Source organism: Cydia amplana, chromosome 1 (assembly GCF_948474715.1).
Source record: "Cydia amplana chromosome 1, ilCydAmpl1.1, whole genome shotgun sequence".
NCBI classification, from domain to species: Eukaryota; Metazoa; Arthropoda; class Insecta; order Lepidoptera; family Tortricidae; genus Cydia; species Cydia amplana.
In genome coordinates, this window is record NC_086069.1 from 25,878,363 (window position 1) to 25,901,217 (window position 22,855).

Here is a 22,855-nt window from a genome sequence, read left to right on the forward strand (position 1 = left end):
ATTCTTACACTGATATAATTATGTGTTAATTTGTTAAATATCAAAAATTAACGCCATCTAATCGACACTAGGCCAAAGGTATGGTGCAATATTTTCGAGTGATTTTTTCAATGTAGGTACTGTGGCTTTGCTACTTAGAACAGCGTGCAACGTCATCTAGCATACGATACGTAAACTAAACAATAATACGAGGCATTCCCTATTTCCAACTATTTCGTTTCGACACGAATTTTCAATACACTACACGTGATGGCGGTTCTCCGTCTGGCTTGCAAATTGGTTACTAATGGTTACTCAAAGAGTATAATAACTATATATAGTAAAAGAGAGCCAACTCGCGATAAATGTCAAAAAACGTCTACACAAACGCTCCAAGCGGAATTTGACCAAACTAACCGTTACGTATGTGTGCGTGCACAGTGCACACATGCATACTAATAAAACTATGGCGCCTTTTTCCTTGACCGTTTACAGTGAACTACAAATTTGAGGATTCCATTCTTTCACCTTATTGCAAAGCAATCACGTGAAAAATGAATACACCTCATTGTAGTACACTGTACACGGTCAAGGAAAAAGGCGCTAATATATTATGTAATACCTAATTACCTATTCATGCAGTGACAATTTACGACAACCTATTTATTTAGTATTTTATAAATGTTTACACCAAAGAATATTTTAGTCGCAAAAGTAAAAACACGGATGTGTAAAAATGGCATTTATTTTTCATTACTTACATGCATAACAAACCATAAAAATTATATTTTCTACGGCTACCACTTATAGTAAATTAGTTCGAAATATAACAAATCCACTATTAAAACTTAGACCACACTTGGACGTAAATTTGACTAGCTATAGCACATGCCACGAAGAATTGACGCGTTTTGGAGTAATTTTGTTTTGATTCGCACAGCCGATAAGGCAATATCGTTTTTTTCTCCCAGGCGCACACATTTTCATCAATTTATAGTGATTAAATTAAATTATTAATATATAATTTCAGAGAATTTAAGTTTTCTGTTTGACTTTTATAGTTTGACGGTTACTATGTTTTTTTTGTTTTAACGTTTCCTTTCACGTAGGGCACTTGGCGAATCTATTTAGTTAGTTGTTGTTAATAAAAACGATTATATTATGTTCATATAAATAAAATGATATTAAAACGAATATAAACGATATAAAAAATGTGAGGTACTAAAATTACAGAAAATTTTAAACGTTTTATACTTGAAACGGAATTTGTGTCAAAAATGCAAAGACAATTTTTTTTTCTTTTTAATAATTATGGGTTGGATGCGAGTTTTTTAAACACATGTTTTTCCGCGGTGGCGCCATCTGTTTGATTCATTTGGAAGCATCAGGTGAGGAAATATTGCACTGATATGATGCTACTGCGGATACAGCGCTGATTTCCATACATAAGGTTTAAGTTTCCTGCCCCTGTGGTTACTAAACATCTTCGCTAAACATTAAACAAAAAAAATATGAATAACAAGTTGATGGCATAAGCGCCATCTAGCTTTCAATTTGTATACCATATAAATTGTATACATAGAAGGTAGGATCCTATAGAAGTGGTATACGCCGTATACGCGTGCCTCCGTGAGGGACAAAACACAGGCAATTCGACACTATGATTGGTCGAATATATTTGTTGCCCACCATAACCCATACTAATTTATGGTGGGAAATAAAAAAAGATGAGAGACTGTGACAAGGACAAACAATAATAGTGCTTTCGCTGCTACTCCGACTGAAAGATATAAGACTATCCCGTTCGCTCATTTCCCCCACCCATCATGCCTTATCCAGTTAAAATACTAGATTCATGATTGTATGACAGCCGTACCGGACCGCGACATTGATCCGGTCCGAGGTCTGTTCGAACGAGTGGTTCGCCCTAAGTCTCTTAAGGACGCAGCTATAAGTGAGAGCGAGAAATACATATCCTGACTTGATCCTGACTGTGTACTGACCGGACCAAACAAAGGCTGCGGTCTGGTACGCCCGTCTGTTACATTTACATTTGACAGGAACGCATGTTGGGGTATCTTATCTATAATCGTTTTTGTTTGTCTTGTCTGCGCCGGTCACTGGAATAAGGAGTTTTCTGTAATCCGCAATTTCTTGAGATATATTAGAATACCGATAACCAGTTTTTTATTTCGAATCTTAAGCGTAAGTTGTCTCTTATTTCCACTTAGAATGAAATTCTTGATAATTTATCTGCATTACCAACTATTTGTAAAAGTAAAATCGTTCTGACAGGTGCGTTACATCGCAGAATACTTCGTGGTTTCGCCGGTAACTCACAGGATTCAAGATGAGTTGTCCATTCAACGAGGAACAGCTGGGACAGCTAAAGATGTTCATAGAAATTTGCAAAAGCCAGCCTCAGATCTTGAACCACCCTAAAATAGCATTCTTCAAGGATTACATTACTTCGCTTGGCGGCACAATACCCGCGGCGACTTTTGGTGCTAAAACGTTTACAGCGTCTGGAGATAGGTATGATTGTATTTTTATGATTCTTAATGTTGAGCAGCGTGAAGCGTAAAGGCCTCCCATATTATAGGAATGATGTATATCAATGCATGTATTTAACGTAAGAGCGCTTTTTTAAGTGCGTCAATGGCCAGTGATCGAGTATTTACGCAGTCAGTGCGTCAATATCCTGCAGGGATCTTTTAGCTGAAATGTTGTGTCCAGACGTAGCAATAAACATTTGCAGCTGTTTTATTTCTTTAGTTGTATAAGTATTGCATATTTCTTTTCATATATTGTCGGTATGTACCAGGTTACTTACCGAAAAAAAAAATTCCTAGATTATAAATAGCTAGTGCCAGAGAGGTGCGAGTGAAGTCCAGGCACCCTCTCTATTAATCAATATTTTTGTAGCAGAAGGCCCTGGACAGTCACCCACATCCACAATGCAAGGCTGCAAGGGTCTCGAATTGTTTTGAGCTAAGGGTCACAACCAGGTCTTTCCTTCCTGTTTGTGGGCTGGATTGTACTGAATGTGTCTCATGGGCTGGATTTCAATCTGTCAGCTCCCACGGCTCATATGAGCCAGAACGCTTATGGTGACGTCATATCGTGGGATTCGACAGGTTAAGGCTAACAAGCCAGATCTAGCCCAACCAGACCTGAGTTGGGGACCATTGACTATGGGCTAGAGCTGTGTAGTGCTCCCTTTCTAACAATATACTGCAAATGACCAGTTGCATTTATTTCCATATGATTCTAGAACATTAAACTTGCTTAATGTACCGCTTGCGGACACCGAGTGACGTCATGTGTCATGGCCAAACGAAACAAAAAACTATGTGACTGTTTTTGTGTCTGCGAATGTGTTAATATTTTATTTTGAATTCTCTACTTCAGTTGGGTATGATTTCTCTTACAGTGTTCCTCCATCAAATAATAATGCTGAAAAGATACCATCGTCTGATGAAGAGTCAGACCCTGAGTCTGATGTTGAGCTGGATATGGAAGGCAAGTTTTTAATCACTCATTATTTATGTAACACATTGTTGGTTGTTTGATAAGACACAATTTTTTTATCACTACATATTATAAAATCCAAGCAAAGCCAGGATGGGTCACTAGTTATATCATTAAGGCAAGTGCCTGACCATAGCAATTGCCAGTCACATCATAAATGCTTATAACTAAAACCAAGTTTGCTTTTAGAGTTTTAGGAATTAAAATTTTATAATTCATTAAATGTACAGATGTATAAATTTTTTTTTTTCAAAAATAATGAAGTAGCTTGATTTACTTATTGTTATAAAATCTGTTTGATATATAAATTATTGATATTTTCAAATATTTTTATTTTGTTCCTTTTAGTGAGGTAATGAAGTCTATCACCTGACCTTTAAAGGCTGAGCCATCAGTATTGTAGCAATATTTCTGTAGCTAAAGGATTGCCATTAAGCCTCAATTTCATTTTCTACATCATCATCATCATATCAGCCTTTTATCGGCCACTGCTGAGCATAGGCCTCTCTTATAGATATAGTACACCACTTTTCCCGGTCCATCCATATGTTCTACATATGTAAGGTAATCTGTAACATATTATCTTAGTATTTGTCTTTAATTTTTTTTTATTTTAGGTGTCATAGAACCAGACGTTCTAGATGATTCCCAAGTCATGGGCGACCAGTCAAAGGAGACCACAGAAGAGGAAAGGGACCAATCGGACGAGAAGAGGTCCGCAGCCATGAGGGCATTCTCGGAGCAGAACTTTGAGGAAGCCATCAAGTTGTATACTGAGGCTATACAGCTGAACCCACAGAGTGCCTTGCTCTTTGCTAAGAGAGGACAGGTAAGAATCCTTAAGGGCATCCGCTAGCTGGTGCGGGTGCTATTGTACGTAGAATCCATCGCACGCGTCCATGTCAGTTAGGGGTCATCCATTAATTACACAAGTTAAAGTGACGTCACAAAGTTTATGACTCCCCCTCCCCCTTGTCACAACATGTCACACTTTCTTGACCCTCTCACCCCTCTAAACGTGACGTAATTAATAGAGGAGCCCTTAACGTTGCTCATACTATTTTTATTAACCCGCTCACCCGCTTCGTGCATCCGCACCCGACAGCGGACGCCCTAAATACTTACTTTTTTAGTGCAATATATGAAGTCTTCAAAATCTAGCGTAATAAATAATGGAAGATAAAAAATGCGCGTAAATAAGTCCAAAGTATTGTTGAATGTAGATGGTGGTAACCTGTAACTATCTATGTATTAGAACAAATTAAATTATTTCCAGAAAATATTGTGCCTTGGGCACTGGAGGCCTTGGTCACTTTTTCTTAGTATATGACATTTATTTAAAGTTTGTAACTATCTAGTTTTTTTTTTCCTAAATGGCTTTTACTCCTAGCTGATTTCAGCAAGGTGAATTCTGCCAATGTTGAGGTGTAGACTTTTGACTTAATCTAGTTATCATAAAAACTGCAGTGTCATCTATTTATAGCTGTCAAATTGGCTACAACATTTCCCAACATTTGGCTAGAATTCCATTAACTACGTAACCCCTAATTTGACCCCCATATAACCTTTGACCCTCTTTATTGTTTTTTCCGTCGAGGAGTTTTGAACTTTAGACCCTGTCTATTTAAGGATTGATTAAATAATTTCATGTAATTTTGATTTCTAATAATTGAATGTATTTGGTCACAGGTGTATCTAAAGTTGAACAAACCGAACGCGTGTATCAAAGACTGCACTCAGGCTCTGGAACTTAACTGCGACAGTGCTGCTGCGTACAAATTCCGCGGGAGAGCGTATAGGTTAGTATCAGGGATGTTGCGGATGCCGATTTTTTGACATTTTCGGATTTCGGATTTTTAAAGGATGCGGATGCGGATGTCAAGATAGGTACATAAAAAACGTCAAATATTACATTTTAGTAATTATTATTTCAAAAAACCGGCCAAGTGCGAGTCGGACTCGCGTTCCAAGGGTTCCGTACTAAGTCCAACTCACGCTTCACTGCTAATTTGCAATAGGTTTTTTTGGCTAATGACTAAATTACCTAGCAGTCTAGCACTTACGCCGATGCTAAGACGTTCCTGTACCGACCTGTTCCACATCCGCATCCGCATTAAATCCGCATCGATTTTATGCGGATGCGGATGCAGATGCGGATGTTGAAAATAATGCGGAAGTTCCGCGGATGCGGATGCGGATATTCGCAACATCCCTGGTTAGTATTTCATGTCAACCCTTTGTCATCGTGAACCTTGTCGGAATGCACGAAGGTTGATATTGGGCTGAAGCCGCGCATGTTAGTTGCTGTCTTTGGCGGTTAACATTTTTTAGCAAGACATTAAAAACAACCAAAACTGTAGTGGCTTCCAACCTCCGTAGCGACCTGACGTAGACCAACTGACTGACTGGCTGACTGACATACAAATTTGGAACTATGGACATTTAAATTCAGACATGACAACGACACGACAAAATAAGATCAGTTCACGACGGACAGCCACCAAGACCAGACAGACTGTTCAAAAACGTTTCTAAAATGTTTTCACTAGTGGGTAAAAATTTTTTTTTTTCATATATTGGTAAACTTATGCATGAGTTCTTTAAAATTATGCGGGTAATCCTTACAGGTTGCTGGGCAAGTTCGAGGAGGCATCTCACGACCTGTGCGAGTCGCTCAAGATCGACTACGACGACCAGACCAACGAGTGGCTGCAAGAAGTGAAGCCTAACGCGGAGAAACTGCGCCAGCACAAGCTCATCATGCAACGCAGGAAGGAAGAGAAGGAGGTACTTAGTACTTAATGAAATGAAATGAAATGAAATGAAATATATTTTTCACCTCAGCAGCTCGAACAAGGGTACTTTGCTACTTAAAAAACAGTGAGCAAAATCGCATTTTGCTCACTGAGTGAGACAAAATGAGCAAAATGCCATTTTGCTCACTGTTTTTAAGTAGCAAAGTACCCTTGTTCGAACTGCTGAGGTGAAAATTTAATTGTTGGTATATCTTAAGAAAACATGAGTGAATAGAGGTAAGTGATGAAGAAGGAATACATTTTTCGGGTTCTCTAATATGTTCTCACTGCTGAGGTGAAAAATGTTGTGTACTACACGAGATCAAAGTTATTTACATCTCGTGCGCTTTTGAGTCCCTTACTACGCTCAAGATTCTAAATTAGATTCACTCGCTACGCTCGTGAATCTATTATAGAATCTTTCGCTTGCACGGGACTCAAAATAAGCACTCGAAGAAATATCAAACTTTGATCTCTTGTTGTACAAATAACTATATTAATAACAATTATTACATGTCAAGTACTAAAGTTAAAATGAGTTTTTAGCAAAAATTTCATTTTTGGTACACGCTTTTATCGCTGACTGTACTTTTCTTACGACAGACAACTAATACTCATCGAGACAATTCTAAAAACCCCTAACACAATTAGGTTGCGTTGTTTCATCACAGAGTTCCTATGGCCACCTCCTGTCTCCATCATCAGATCAGCTCGATGGTACCATAATATTGCATTGTCACCCGAATTACATGTGTATGCAAAGTTTCAGCTCAATCGGAAACCGGGAAGTGGATCAAATTTAACTTGCAAGATTCCATTACATGTTAGTTACATACAGGTCGACCTAATAAAAGCGTGTTAATAATAATAATTTGAGCTTATATACGTCACACTGCTGGGCACACTTACGTGGTTTTTAATACTTGATGATTTAATTTTATTTTGCGTGATTTACGTGCATTTACGTCAAGTGAATATATCCATTGTTTTTCATCAAGTATGATTGAATGCTTTAACCTCCTGAGACGAAATGTACATTATAATGTACATATTCATGCAATCTAATTTGAACCTTTCATGAAACAAATAAAGTAGCATTTCTTTTGTTTCATTGCTTTTTAAAACAAACTAAATTCGTTCTAATTTACTTATAGAATTAGGTTCAAATTAAAAATTTTGAAACTTTATATGGTGGGTCTTACGAGGTCACTGACAATCCAACCTCTAGACTGAGCTTAGGCCAATTATTTCATGAAACCGATGCTGCCAAAAATACGGGGGTGCGGGGGGACGAGGTGAGCGAATCCCGTGCCGTGATTGGTCCGTTCAAAGACACGGACCAATCACGGCACGGGATTGACTCGAAGATGGAGTAACGCTACCGTATGTGTGGCAGAGGGGGTAGCGCGACTATGCTCAGTCTAGAGGAGGTCTTGTCTGTGGATTGAATGCTTTAACCTCCTGAGACTAAATGTACATATTCAATTATTCATGCAATCTAATTTGAACCTTTCATGAAACAAATAAAGTAGCATTTCTTTTGTTTCATTGCTTTTTAAAACAAACTAAATTCGTTCTAATTTACTTAGGGCCACTTGCACCATCTCACTGACCCGGGGTTAAGCGGTTAAACCATTAACCCAGTGTCAAACTGTACTAGTGACCATGGTAACTCCAGGTTTAACAGGTTAACCCTGGGTTAGAGGAATGGTGCAAGTGGCGCTTATAGAATAAAGTTCAAATTAAAAAAATTGAAACTTTGTATGGTGGGTCTTACGAGGTTAATCCTTCCAGCACCAAGACAAGCTGCGCCGCGCCCGCAAGGCGCAGGAGGCGCGCGCGCGGGCCGCGCAGGCGCAGGCCGACGCCCCGGGCTTCCCCGGCGCGGGCTTCCCCGGCGCGGGCTTCCCCGGAGCGGGCTTCCCCGGCGGCATGCCCCGCGGCGGCGGCGGCGGCATGCCGGACATCGCCAGTCTCATCAGCGATCCCGAGATTATGGCGCTTATTCAGGTGAGTACCTCATTTTACGCTACATTCAGGTGAGTACCTCATTTTACGCTACATTCAGGTGAGTACCTCATTCGCTACGTCAGGCGTGGCTCGCTCCGCAATTTCGTCGCTTTGCTACTGGTAGCTAAAAGTACATCCGTTCCGCCCCAATTTTGGGGAAAGCCATAAGCCGCGCGTGGCGCTGTCGCCACCTAGCGGCCATATCTGTGCTGATCGTAACGGACGCGTTTTGTTAGAGAGCGAGTCTTCTGTACTTAGTACTATTATTTATTCTGTGGCTACGTACACTTTTATAGGCTAGCTTAACACATTGAGTGCCGAAAACCCGACTATCGGGTATTTTATGATTTCGTTCCCAGGCCGGACGACCCGATAGTCGGGATCGTGGCACTACAGCTTTAATTGACGAAATTTTTGAGGCCTGGCGCGGATGTCTTGTCTTGTTTGGCTGGGTGGCAATGAATGTGTTAGTTAAATTCTTTGTAACATATTATTTTTGGGCCACCCTGTATTGTATTGATAGGGACGGCAGTACGCGCCACGTACGCATGTACCTGACTGGCTACCATCAGTTTGACACTGACATAAACGCCATCGAGAACGTAATTTACTTTCTATACATCTCGTTCGCACTAATATGCGAGTACGAGCCATTTTTTTGACACTGTCAGTGACTCAAGGTACGGGCTCTGGTGCCTGGTTCTTACTCAATTATATACCTAAAGTCTATTTTTTTATTCGGTAGACTAAAATGACATTTCATAGTATGAAATGACATTTTATGTTCATACTATGAACTGTCATTTCAGTCTACCGAATAAAAAAATAGACTTTACGTAAACGTCATTTTAACCTATTTTCAGGACCCAGACGTAGCCATGGCCTTCCAAGACGTGTCGTCCAACCCGGCCAACTTCGTGAAATACCAAAACAACCCCAAGGTGGCCGCCGCCATTGAGAAGCTGCAGAGCAAGTTCTTCAGCGCTGCTGGCGGTACATATACATCATCATCATCATCATCTTCCTCGCGTTGTCCCGGCATTTTGCTACGGCTCATGGGAGCCTGGGGTCCGCTTGGCAACTAATCCCAGTAATTGGCGTGGGCACTAGTTTTTACGAAAGCGACTGCCATCTGACCTTCCAACCCAGAGGGTAAACTAGGCCAGTTTAGGGATTAGTCCGGTTTCCTCACGATGTTTTCCTTCACCGAAAAGCGACTGGTAAATATCAAATGATATTTCGTACATAAGTTCCGAAAAACTCATTGGTACGAGCCGGGGTTCGAACCCGCGACCTCCGGATTGCAAGTCGCACGCTCTTACCGCTAGGCCACCACATTACAATTTTAAGAGCCTGGCTCTTGTCGGTGGAGTAATCGCCATTCCGTTCTCTCTGCCACTGTTTTGAGCTCCTGATACGTCACTACGTTGATTTTCTCTTTGGCTTGGTCCAAAAACGCACGTCTCAGTCTTCCTCTGCCTGTCTTTTTTTCTATTCTTCCTTCAATTATAGTATTTATGTAAGTATCGTGCCGTATCAGGTGCCCCAACATGTTTCCCCTTCTGTTTTCAATCGTTTCCAGCAATGGTTTCTTTTCACCTACCAAATCTAATCTTTCCGTATTTGTTTTGTTTCGTATTTGTTTTGTAAAGTGTCATTCAATAGAACTTGCTAACTATGTAAACAAACCGCCATCCTATAATTGACACTGAATGTCAAATTACTAGTAACTTTTGTTTACATAGTTAGCAAGTTCTATTGAATGACACTTTACGTATACGTATTGTCGAATAATGTCAGGAGCCAGGAGCAGTTTATTCTTCGACTCTCTTTACTTTTTTTTTAAGTTTTACTGTTATCCTGAAATCTTTGCGAGCATACTTTTATAACTAACACGGGACTTAATCGCGTAAGACTTAGACTTTCGCGTAGACTTTTCGCGGATGTCGTGAGTGTTGTGTGTAGGCAAAGCGACAACCATAGCGTACAAGTGAATAATCAAGATCAAGTGCGGGTAGTTCGCAAAACCCGCGCAGCAACAAGATGTTGATACAATTCCTCGCCAGTCTGCCTGTGCACGAACGTAACGTCACGTTCGAAACGTTAGGCCTTAAGTAAACGTAAGTCTTACGCGATTAAGTCCCGCGTTAGTTATAAAAGTATGAGTGAGAATCGTGTTAGTTTAAATCTTTGAGAGCATTTCACCGATGGCTATATAAAATTACCTACTCTTCTTCATTCCGAAAATTCTGCTTATTAGTACATTATTGTCGAGGTTCGGAAGTAGCTACTTGCAGGCTGAGGATTCGTTTTAAACGGACGACCTTGGGAGTCCGTTTAATTGAATCCGAAGCCAGCAAGTAGCCTTCCAGCCGAGTCATATATGGTGCTTTTCTCAAAAATGGTGCAAGAAATAGAAATATTTTACAGAACTTACAGAAGCAACGTTCTAATTTTCACAGAAAAAATACAACTATTAAAAAAATTTGCTTGCCGCCTTTAAAAAAAAAGAAGTGTATTTTTCTGCTGAAAATACGCCAACCTATTTGAGACACCTAAATAGTCGCGGTACCAACATTAAGCCTGTAACAGACTATCGCACCGCACCGCGACCTTGGAGCGTCGCACCCATAAGTGAGAGCGAGAAAGAGATATCTGTTTCTCGCTCTCACTTATGGGTGCGACGCTCCAAGGTCGCGGTGCGGTGCGATAGTCTGTTATAGGCTTTATAATAATAAGTGCTGATCATCTGTTTGGCTGTTTAAGAGACCTACGCCTTCATTTGATATGGCCATTTAAAGTTTTAAAAAGTTTGGAACTCGTTAAATAATGGAATTTGTATGCGACATTGCAGTCCCGAAATCGAGACTGCAATGTTTTTAACTTTTTAATTTTTTGAATGACCATAAACTACGCACTTCGCGACCTATTTTTTAACCGGCAACGTCGACTTTGCCGTCCATTTTTGAGAAAACTAATTTTATAATGATAACAAATGGTGTGTTCCTCAGGATTTGGTGGCGCAGGCGCGGGCGCGGACGCCCCCGGGTCCGGGCCGAAGCCCGCGACGGACGACGACGTGGGGCTTGACTAGGCCCCCACCCAACTCCACCCCGTCATCCCACGGTCGGAGCGTTTTATCCGCTGCACTACACATAACCTGTTATACAGGGTGCTTCCTGTAACAGGAGCAATAAATTAAACTGTAGGCTGTACTCCTCAAACTGACCAACATTTGTTAAGCAACTTTTGAAAATAACTCATGTTTTGATTTTTATTACACTTTGAAGTTTATTCTATGACGCAATGTATTGCAAATTTTGTTATGTTTAAAGCGTGACAAGCAACGTCAAACACACTGATGTCAGCGTACATTGAAGGCAATATTTATTTTGTATGAAAAAGAGGAAATCTAAAGGCTCCATATTTTTTTTAAGTTGCTGAACAAATGTTGGTCAGTTTGAGGAGTACAGCCTTTAGTTTAATTTATTGCTCCTGTTACAGGAAGCACCCTGTATATGGGTGAATCAATTTTTTCTTGTCACTCGTTGCCATGGTTACGTTATCCTGGGTCACTCTATAAAACCTGATTTTTAGGCATATAAATTCACCAAACACGCTTTTTTGTGATACTTATAAACCCTTTCCATTGAGGGTCGTCTACCAAGCGTCTCAGGTGGTGGACAATGTCTTCTAACAAACTATGCTACTATTGTCTCTTGGTTGACCGGACAGAATAACAACAGGAAATAGTTAATCCACCCATATTCATTAATAATTTGCATTTACATCGCATGCGATTATCGGTGCGAATGTTGTGTACTGACCGGTCAAATCGGCCCCTTAAGCTTTGGTTTCCTCCGAAAGCGGTGCCGTCATATAGCGGCCGTCTCCATACAAATACTACGACATCCATATTTAGCCGTATTACTTAGTATGGAGACGGCCGCTATATGACGGCACCGCTATCCTAGAAAACCGATCTTTATGGAACGTCAATCCGACTTGTTACTATGGAATTAGTATCAGAAAAGGCAACTTGTTTAATCCCAAAAGTCAACATTTTATTAATCTATAATTTATGGTATAAAACTACCACGGTCGAGACGCTCCAAAACCCATTTATTAAAGTAAACCCTAATATAACGCAAATAATTCTTGTATGATATGATATTTAAATTTCTAATACACAGATACATCGTCATAATAACTAATTATAGACATACATTATTTTTAACGTTTTAAAAAAATACTAACCCTAAAGTAAACTTGGAACTACGATATTTTTATTTTTCGACGCTAATAAACATTGATTTGCATTATATATTTTTTTAATCGGGGTATTGAAAAAATATAAAATACAACGCTACGAATTATGGGTTATAAATGGTATACCTATAAAATAATTCATGTATTAAATATTATACGAGATAATTGATTTATAATTTTACGATTTCACACTTCATTATTTTTACTAAAACGGGACTTAAACACGTACAAAATAAAATATCTCGCGCCTACCTACATTTAATTAAAAGGGGTCTGAGGTAGATTTACCGAGATTTTGATAAGTTATTGATCTCGTGTATTGCAATATTCCAATAGGGTATTTTCCTATTAGTCAAATCAGTTACTTTTTTAGAACTGTCAAACCGATTTGCTAATATGGAATTTATAATGAAACATTACATCGTGACGTCACGTTCACCTCTCCTACTTTTTTATATTTCTATCCGATTTTAATAAATAGAACTTGTGTTTAAAAATAACTCCTATCTGTGTTTTTCTAATAATTATGCATTAGTGTAAAATAATTTATTTTAAATACAGTATAAATACCCTATTAAAAATCTATATGGGTGCTAAAACTGTTTCCCACATCAAATACAAGTTGTATACTAAAAAAGCACTAATTGTCAGTTAACAAAGTGGACAGTACGGGTTAATTTACTTTATACGTGATTATCTCACATTTTAGTTTTAATAAACACGAAACAACTTATATTTAGGGGAGTGGTGCTTGAATAATTCCACTTAAAATATGTATTTGTATGCATTTACTAATATGTAAAAATCTTTTACGTACCGTTAATCAAAGCTGTGTGTTAATTTAGTGTATTCGATTAGTTTCACCAGCTTAATTTTTTTCGAGTTAGTTTATATAATAAGCAACTTTTTATCTAGAAACTTTTCACTTTAGAAAAAGTCTGTTAAAATTCCAAAGTAAGTTTTCTAATCATTACAATTACTTGATTAGTTTTAAAGGCAATTTTGTTTTATTGTGCTAGTTATTTTTATATTAAATACTTGAATGAAAAATTGCGTTTCTCTACACACCTGCATATTATCCCTCAAGGTGCGACCTGGGGCCCGTTTCCCAAAAGTTTGTAACTTGTAATACAAGTGGAAGTCTCTTTCTAACAAAAGCTGTCAAAAAGTGACATTTGATTGTAATACAAGATACAAGCTTTTGAAAAACGGGCCCCTTCCACTTCTATTACAAGTTACAAGCTTTTGAGAAACAGGCCCCAGATCTGGCAACGCGCCGCAAACGCGAATGGCCCTGTTTGCGAAAGGGTCGTCGACAGAGGCCCTACCGCGAAACACTATATTTCTTTTTCTACTCCAGCACTTAAATGACTGACAGTGATATCTAAAGCAATGTCATTTGAATGATTTGTCTATAGGCTCATAAGATGACTGCTAGCAGTCATCTTATGAGTATAATACAACTGCTTTATTTTTTTTAAAGATACAAGTTCCGATCATCTTGATTGAAAGAGGTATGTTTTCATTTACAATAATAACTCTTTTTTTTTTTAAATAATAACTCAATTTTTTTTAAATAATAACTCTTTTTTTTAATAATAACTCTTTTTTTTAATAATAACTTTTTTTTAATAATAACTCTTTTTTTTTAACAATAACTCTTTTTTTTTAATATATATATATATATATAATTTTTTTTTTTTTTTTTTTTTTTTTTTTTTTTTTTTTTTTTTGCTGCAGCTGTCATAGAAAAAGTAATGTATGCAACAGCTCATAATTGGTTCTTAAAATTCTCGGGTCTTTTTTTACAAAACTCGACTACGTCTCGTTTTGTAACTTCGACCCTTGAATTTTAAGAACCCTTATTATATCACTGTTGCATAAACTACTATGTGATGTGACATCACTTGAAAATACGTTAGTAGTAAAAAAACATGACTAAGGGCTGATTAGGGCCCATTTAGACGATGCGAGAACTCGCATGCGAGTTTAATTACATTGCGGGTTTTGATCGGTCGGTTGAATTGGACGTAACCAACGGTCCGCAATATAACTAAAATCGCATGCGAGTTCGCGCGCCGTCTAAATCAGCCCTTAGATGGCGTTATGGGTTATGTAAGTACGGTAAAATTATTAATCTCATAAATCCTACGTTATTTACCTTAAGCTTTGGATTCCTCCGAAAGCGGTGCCGTCATATAGCGGCCGTCTTTACGGTGACGATGTTACGGTGTTATTCACCGCCCTCTAGGAAACCGCGTTATTTGGTCTACATAGACACCGTTCTATAGTTCGTTTTTTTTAGCATTAGAAAGAACTTGAAATAGGTAAGCGATTTTGATATGTCTTTTAATTGAAAAACACTTTTTAAAAATCAATAACTATTACTTATGAAAGCAGAAGACTATAAAAGATCGTATTAGATTCATAATTGTTACATATTTACCGTAACTTATTTTTAAAATGTGTTTTTCAATTAAGGGACACGTCAAGATTGTTTACCTTATTTCTAATGCTAAAAAAAACGAACTATAGTGACGTCATTCACCGCTATATGATGGCACCGCTTTCGGAGGAAACCAAAGCTAAGGCAACTCAAGTATTGCTACCTAAGTATACCATGTCAAAAATAAACTGATGATGAAGACCAGAAGTCTTTCGGAACTCTTGTTGTGAATGCCAACCAACCTAAGACTACTGCATTTTATGTCGACACATCGTTCACTAGTTTGAGCATGATACAGTGACATCTACCGATAAATTCAGGTTTTTTTTGTAGTTTAAGTCATAGATGGTCATAGCAAGTTCTCCTGTAGAGAGTTAGAGAGAAATGAGTCTAATCTAGCAACAACTATACCTAGGGCCTCTAACCGCCACTTACACCATCCCACTAACCCGGGGTTTTACTGGCTAAACCATTAACCCAGTGTCTAATGGTACTGGTTACAATACAATACAAATCCACTTTATTGCACAACCTCAGAATAAATGTACATGGAAACACAAATAATACATGAAGACAGAGGTAAATAACAGGCGGTCTTATCGCTAAAGAGCGATCTCTTCCAGACAACCTACCATGGTAACGCCTGGTTTAACCGGTTAACCCCGGGTTAGTGAATGATGCAAGTGCAGGCCCTAAGAGTCTAAAGATGATTGACCCTAAGGCCGATTCATATTTAACAACTTACTATGGTTTTGATACGACCTTGCCTATCGTCTTGATTGGTGATTGGTGCAAATCTCACGCACACGACTTTCACTTCATTTGGCGTGCACCAATCAGCGTGAGCAATCATCAAAGTCGTATCAAAATCAGATCAAACCCATAAGAAATTGTTAAATCTGAATTTGATCTTAAACGAGCTCGTTTTAAATAAATAAATATTAGGGGACATCTTGCACAGATCAACCTAGCCCCAAACTAAGCAAAGCTTGTACTATGAGTGCTAGGCGACGATATACATACTTATATAGATAAATACATACTTATATACATAGAAAATATCCATGACTCGGGAACAAATATTTGTGTTCATCACACAAATAAATGCCCTTACCGGGATTCGAACCCGGGACCATCGGCTTTACAGGCAGGGTCACTACCCACTAGGCCAGACCGGTCGTCAATCGTCGTTTTGTTTGTAAATTTTCGTAAAATTGATGCTCGACTTGGCGGGGGGCACTACAGTGCCCCCAGATTCCATGACAGCTGTAAAACGATTAAATTTTCAATATTGCTTTGAACAAATCTGTCTTTAACCTTTTCGACGCCGTGTCAAACACAAAAGCTGTCACGCTGACGCCACGTCACCGAAGTGTCAAAACTGAAATTGAACTTTATGCATATTATGCACGTAGGTCTATGTTACTCTGTGGTCTGTGACCGATTAATCGGTCTTTGGCGTTGAACCTACGGTGCGGATATATCGGTTATTGGCGTCCAAAAGTTAAGGAAGTAGAATTTGTTATTATGAAAAAATAAAACACCTAGAAACTAACAATACGGTTTATTTCATATATTACATTATATTAGACATCGTTGACTCTGCCCCACTTCAGCCGAATCTTTTTCTCGTGCAACTTGAGCCATGACGGCATGTTCTTCGGCATTGGATGGGCATTGGGGAACCTGAAATTTAATTTTAAAAACAAGACTTACTAGAAGATCAAACATATGTGGCTTTCTATAAAGAAGGGTCCTTATTCTTCAAGTGCAATAAGGATGTTTCCATCTGAAATTTCAAAAGAACTTCTGATAGAAACGTCCTTGCAGATGAAGCAAAGGGACCCTTCTCTGGTGGAAAGTCACATATTTCATTCCGTTTTCTACTTTAAAAACGTCGGTGACTATTTTCTATAAACACATTTGTGTCTATCCATCAGAGAAGTTTACGATACAATTGCGGAAAGTAGGAAATTCGCAAAGTCAGTCTTTTGCGGTCAAAAGGTTAATTTACCTGAGTGGGGGCGTGGGTCTCTGGAAGGGATTTTCGTCCTTAAGTTTACGTAGCAAGTACTCCTTGTTGATCTTTTTGGGCTCACGGTACTTGTCCATGTAGAGGTTGAACGGCTCCTTCTTTGGATATTTTGTTTGGGGCTTGATGTAGGGCTCCGGGAAATCATATTCATATACTGCAAAGTTGAGAAAATATATTATATTCAAACATGCAAACAGCATATTACACTAAGCGTAAGGCCTGAGTGGACGCTCGAAGCGGAGCGTTCGGCGGGGCGTGCAGCGTGGCGTCGGGCTCACAAGTGATTTGAGCGGCATGCACTAAGGCCGCTTCTATACGTTTGCATTTGTTTAACATGCACGCCGCAGGCGCCGCCCCGCTGCACGCTCAACTCGAGCGTCCACTCAGGCCTTACATTAAGAGTCACAGTCAAAATTGTTTATAATGACTTTGCTTGGGCTGCGTGCGTCCAGTCCGCGGCCTTGTAACGACGAACCAGGTACCATCACGCTCCGCGATTGTTGCGCCAGTTAGGGTCCTAGCTGAATTGGTTGGTGAATACCTACGCTATAGAATTTCCAATTTAGCAAGGACCCTAAATTGCATAACAATCCCGTGTGGTGTGTACGTCGACGAAATTTTGATTTCCTGTCTTGGTACAATATGAATATGAGTATTTAAACTTGGTTACATCCTTCGATTATAATTGTATGAAGCAAAAAAAAAACCGGCCAAGTGCGAGTCGGACTCGCGCACGGAGGGTTCCGCACCATCAACAAAAAATAGAGTAAAACAAGCAAAAAAACGGTCACCCATCCAAGTACTGACCCCGCCCGACGTTGCTTAACTTCGGTCAAAAATCACGTTTGTTGTATGGGAGCCCCACTTAAATCTTTATTTTATTCTGTTTTTAGTATTTGTTATTATAGCGGCAACAGAAATACATCATCTGTGAAAATTTCAATTGTCTGGCTATCACGGTTCGTGAGATACAGCCTGGTGACAGACGGACGGACGGACGGACGGACGGACGGACGGACGGACGGACGGACGGACGGACGGACGGACGGACGTTCAGCGGAGTCTTAGTAATAGGGTCCCGTTTTTACCCTTTGGGTACGGAACCCTAAAAAAAGTGTTAAATTTATGCTTGTTTGTACTAACAGCATCAATAAACAAATACAACCTTTAACCACTTGAAGAAACGCCTGTCATGTGCGGCGCGTCATCATGAACCTTGTCAGAATGCAAGAAGGTAGAGATTGGGCTGTAGCTGCGCGCGTCAGTTGACATCTTTGGTGGTCATAGAGAGTAAGGGTAAAGTATAATTTACCTGGTTCCTTCTTGTCAAGGACATTGTGGAAAAAGTCTTTAACGGTGTAGTCCCAATCAGTTTGGCAGAAGGCCAGACCTGCTGGGGTGATCTTATCCTGGTACTTTTGGTACCATTCACGGGTCTCAAATGTGCGCACCGCCAGCGGAGATGTGGATGTCACTGAAAAGCACACAAAATAATTGTTTTAAAATTGTAATAAATTCACAGATCAAGAACTAAACACAGTTGTTTTAACAAACATTTAAAAGATTATTAAGTTTTTATACTAAAATGTACTTAAACGTTAAACCCTATCAAAATTATTAATTGAGATAAGTAAAATACAATCTCGTTCTGCATATATTTTGATATGTTTTTAAGTATGTCATATATGTTTTTAGCCATGTATAAAGAGATTATGTAAACTGTCATTCTATGGAACTTGCTAACTATGTAAACAAACCGCCATATTGAAATTGTCAAAAAAGTATTACGTAACGCATTTGGGGGGAGGGGGGGTCTTGTAAAACGTTACGATGCGTTACAGGGGCGGGAGGGGGGGGGGGGGGTTTGAACTACGTGTTACGTAACATTGATTTTAACCCTTCAGCCGGCCTAGCTAGAGCCAAAGTGACAATCGCTATCGCTCCGTAGCGATCGAAACGCAGCTGTGACTGTCGCACTAATATGGAAGAGTGATAGAGAGACACAAAGCGTTTCGTTGTCGAAGCGATAACGATTGTCACCTTGGCTAGGCCGGCAGGTACTTTAGGTAAAAAAATGGTCACTTGGTGGTTACGTAACGTTTTCTAGGGGGAGGGGTGTACAGAAAAACGTTACGGCGCGTTATATGTGGGGGAGGGGGGGTCAAAAATGTCCAAAAATTGCGTTACGTAATACTTGAACGCTCCCTTATTGAGATCTCACTTTAATTCAAATTAAACTCTTACCTTGAGGGATGTCATAAGTTATTCTTCCATCCTGCTTATACAGCACGAAGGCATATCTGTGGTATCCTGTACCCTTCAAAGGAAATGGTTGCAAGTATTCCACTATGCTGTCACCCTTTTCAATAAAGTTGCCAGGAATGTTAGCAACAAACCAGTGCACATATTCTTTGTCATTCTCATTCAAGTGGCCGTCTAGGCTTGACATTACTAACGTCCACATAGTGTTTCCATCTGATTCATACGCAACAGTCGGAGGGTTCAGAGCTTCTGCAGGTTTTATTACGTTCCCACAATACACTGGCAAGGAACTGCCATCTTTCAGCTCATACAGTACTTCAAGATTCTTGTACGGCACAAAGTACCCTTCACCATAAAGATGTTCATAGATACCATAATGGTCAGCCACTAGTTTTTTATGATTTGGGCCCTGTGTATTCAGCCATTCTTTCCTAACATCGCTCAAATCCACTTTTAGTTTGTGATTGCGAGCCATCTGCTCTAAATTCTTGTCAGCTTTTACTTTCTTCATACGCTCAATTCGTGCGTCTCTCAATTCTGAGGACGAATTTCTGTAATAAAAAATAAATATAAAAATGCATCCTAACCTATTACATGTTTACAAAATATTGGTAAAATTAACTTACTTAGGCCGAGGAAATCCGATGTCGATTCGAGTGGTGTAAAGCTCATCCTTATAATTTAATTCATCTAATCTTTCCTTCAAGGTTCGGCAAAATATGGGAGCTTTACCACGGATCCTGTGTCCTAACCTAACTTGTTGCAGCTGTAGATTGGGCATGCAAGCCCTTCGAAGCGAGTTCAGCATTGTATTTACTATGTACAATATACAGTTTTTATTCAAATATAATCATTTCTTGTCGTCTCTTCGAGTAAGTTAAGTGCCCGAATACTCTAAATGTATTCGTGAATTTATTGAAATAAAATTGTTAATGTTAATACGGTACTGTCATAATGACAGTTATGTTTAATGACATAACAATTGTTTTTGAAGCGAGCTTATTATACTCCCAATTCTAAATATGATTACCAAACGGCGATATAGAAATGTTTTGTATATTTTGTGTATGATTTATTAAGTAAGATTATAGTCTGGCGTTAAATTAAACACAAGTCGTCTCCTTCACGATTTTCGTAGACATCTCTTCTAAATACCTAAAACTGGTATGGATGTGTTCCTCGTGGTCTCTAGAATACGAATTGACCGGTTTTAGTTTATGGAGAGGGGGACGTGTCGATAAAAAGGGGGGGAATGTGGGCGGCCGACCAGCATTGATATTTGTTCACATCTTGAGTCCTATGGGATCGATCGGTTCGTTTCAGGTGTCGTTTGAAAGAGTATTAAACGTGCTATTATTGCTTCATAATAACTGTAGTCATAACTGTAGTCGTTTAGAAAATATTTTAAAATATATGATTTTTTACCGTGCATGGATGGCATAAGTACTGACAAAACATGCGTCTAACTCAATAAATTATAACTTTACCGCAATTAATGTTATTACAAAATATACGAGAAATTTCATTAGCTTTCTAAAAACATAAGGTTTATTGGTGTATGGTATTATATAACCATGTAATGATGAATTTTGTTCAGCATGGGTCACTACGCACCGTCACGTAAATGGCGGGCGACCGACCTCAACTGTTCATTGTTTCTCGGGTTCTATTTTACTAATCAATTGGTGATGGATACCATTAGAAAGAATGTTAAATGTACAATAATTGGTTTCTAATAACCGTAGTCATAACTGTAGTCATTTACAAAATAATTGAAAATATATGATTTTTACCGTGCATGGACATAAGTACTGGTAAAACATGCTTCTAACTCAATAGATTATAACATTACCGCAATAAATATTTTCAAAATATACGGGAAATTTTATGAGCTATCCAAAAATATAAGTTTTATTGCTTTATAATGTTGTATAACTAAGTAATCATGAATTTTGTTCAGCATGGGTACTGTGCACCGTCACGTAAATGAAGCCCGGCCATCGTTGAGTTTTCATTATATTTCAGGTTCTATTTTTCTGATACATGGTGGATACCATTTGCAAGCATATTAAATTTTCTGTGAATACTCGATTGTTTGAAATCTGAGGCCCAAAATAACCATTTTAAAAATATTAAAGAAAATGTTTAATTTTTACCTTAGAGGTTTGCTTAGTGACTGAAATAATTTGAGAAAGAGATAATGTAGTAAATATAGCGTGAAATTTTTAGAGTAAAATCAGCAAACTATTTATTAACTTTCCAAAAATATTGTTTAGTTACCGTACAACTATAAACATATATGTAGGTATGCCAGGACCAATTTCGCCAAGCAAGCAAACACACGGCGCGGCGAGCGCCTGGTAGACCAGCAGCATTCTATTATTGTTTGACAGTACATTTTATAATGTAGGTATCCAAAATGATAAAATATCGATATAAATGATGGTTTGTTTGTTTTGTTTTTTTATCACAGGAAACTTAAGTATAGTTTGACTCTTTTGACAAAAGCCCAGTTCTAGGTTCATAACATCGTTAAGTTCGTAGCTTTCATGATTGCAAAACCACTGAAGTGGTTACTTAATATCTGTGTTGTTATTTGACTCACGCGTCTACACGTAAAACGTTTTCAAACCCACTCCGTAGTTAATAATTTAAAATCACCTTTTTAGTGAGATCTGAGGCTTGTGGCGTTAAAGAGATATTTGTCGCCGCACGCTCCAGGATGCAAAATAAGTGACTACTATTTGAGTAGCAGCGTATGTCCACATAATAACTATCCGTGAAGTCCGGTTTTAAGTATAGTAATAGTAAGATAAGGTCAATATTTAGTAAACTATCTATATTATATTTATTTACTATTTTATTTTACGGTCTAATTTATAGTTTTTGCTTACCTATTGATTCATTGGCGTTTGGCATTGTAGTTTTAGCTTGTAAGTAAGACTCTATTGACAGTTATAAGATGTACTACGGTATTTAAATAACGCTCGTCTGTAACTACATGATCTTAGATCTATAATAGCGACTCATAACTTCTCTGTCCGACTGTAAGTCATACAAGAGAGTTAAGTAGCGATTGCGATATAAAAAGCTATAAGTAGGCTTTATCACACGTTTAGAACCTTAAGTGCAAATTGCAGATTATTACTCATATAGATGTTAAGGTTGTTCAATTCACTTTGAGCTATAAGCTATAATACTAGCAGCTTAACATGCAATATAGCGCCCAAAACAGCTACTGTAGATCTTAAATCTTTAGATGAACCTTTTAAACACTTTTATCTTACCAGAGCCTGTAAACTGTAAACTAAGACTATAGATGTAGCTATTCTAGAGCCAGGCTGTCTTTAGGTAAGAAAATAGGTGCTAAGTGTCGCCTAATTGTTTGTTGGGATTTATATGACGGTGCGCAGTGACCCATGCTGAACAAAATTCATTATTACTTGGTTATATAATATCTTACACCAATAAATCTTATGTTTTTGGAAAGATAATGAAATGTCTCGTATATTTTGTAAATACATTAAT

General features: G+C 38.5%; 2 protein-coding genes across 3 annotated transcripts in view; one reads left to right on the forward strand and one right to left on the reverse strand.

Moving 5' to 3' along the window:
- Positions 1 to 20,160, reverse strand: part of LOC134651525 (large ribosomal subunit protein mL38) — a 253,231-nt gene extending 233,071 nt beyond the window's left edge. The window contains exons 1-5 of one of the 2 annotated variants that reach the window (XM_063506638.1): positions 19,954 to 20,160; positions 19,310 to 19,878; positions 18,378 to 18,539; positions 17,045 to 17,219; positions 16,587 to 16,716 (exon numbers count right to left, since the gene is read on the reverse strand). In XM_063506638.1, coding sequence (XP_063362708.1) covers positions 16,617 to 16,716; positions 17,045 to 17,219; positions 18,378 to 18,539; positions 19,310 to 19,878; positions 19,954 to 20,135 — 1,188 coding nt within the window. In that variant the 5' untranslated portion in view covers positions 20,136 to 20,160 and the 3' untranslated portion in view covers positions 16,587 to 16,616. Of the gene's footprint in view, positions 1 to 16,580; positions 16,717 to 17,044; positions 17,220 to 18,377; positions 18,540 to 19,309; positions 19,879 to 19,953 lie in introns of those variants that run through there. The other variant, XM_063506630.1, reaches the window with a different exon arrangement.
- LOC134654590 (hsc70-interacting protein-like) lies at positions 2,185 to 11,409 on the forward strand. Its single transcript, XM_063510062.1, has 8 exons — positions 2,185 to 2,514; positions 3,413 to 3,501; positions 4,128 to 4,339; positions 5,200 to 5,309; positions 6,138 to 6,297; positions 8,100 to 8,315; positions 9,179 to 9,311; positions 11,327 to 11,409. Exons 1-8 carry the CDS (start codon positions 2,330 to 2,332, stop codon positions 11,407 to 11,409), a joined length of 1,188 nt encoding a protein of 395 aa, XP_063366132.1. The 5' UTR covers positions 2,185 to 2,329.
- Positions 20,161 to 22,855: the final 2,695 nt, after the last annotated feature.

Coding starts and splice junctions, on each gene's coding strand:
- LOC134654590 (XM_063510062.1), top strand. CDS start 2,330: ATGAGTTGTCCATTCAACGAGGAACAGCTGGGACAGCTAAAGATGTTC. Junction 2,515..3,412: donor TTTACAGCGTCTGGAGATAG/GTATGATTGTAT, acceptor TTTCTCTTACAG/TGTTCCTCCATCAAATAATA. Junction 6,298..8,099: donor GCAGGAAGGAAGAGAAGGAG/GTACTTAGTACT, acceptor TAATCCTTCCAG/CACCAAGACAAGCTGCGCCG.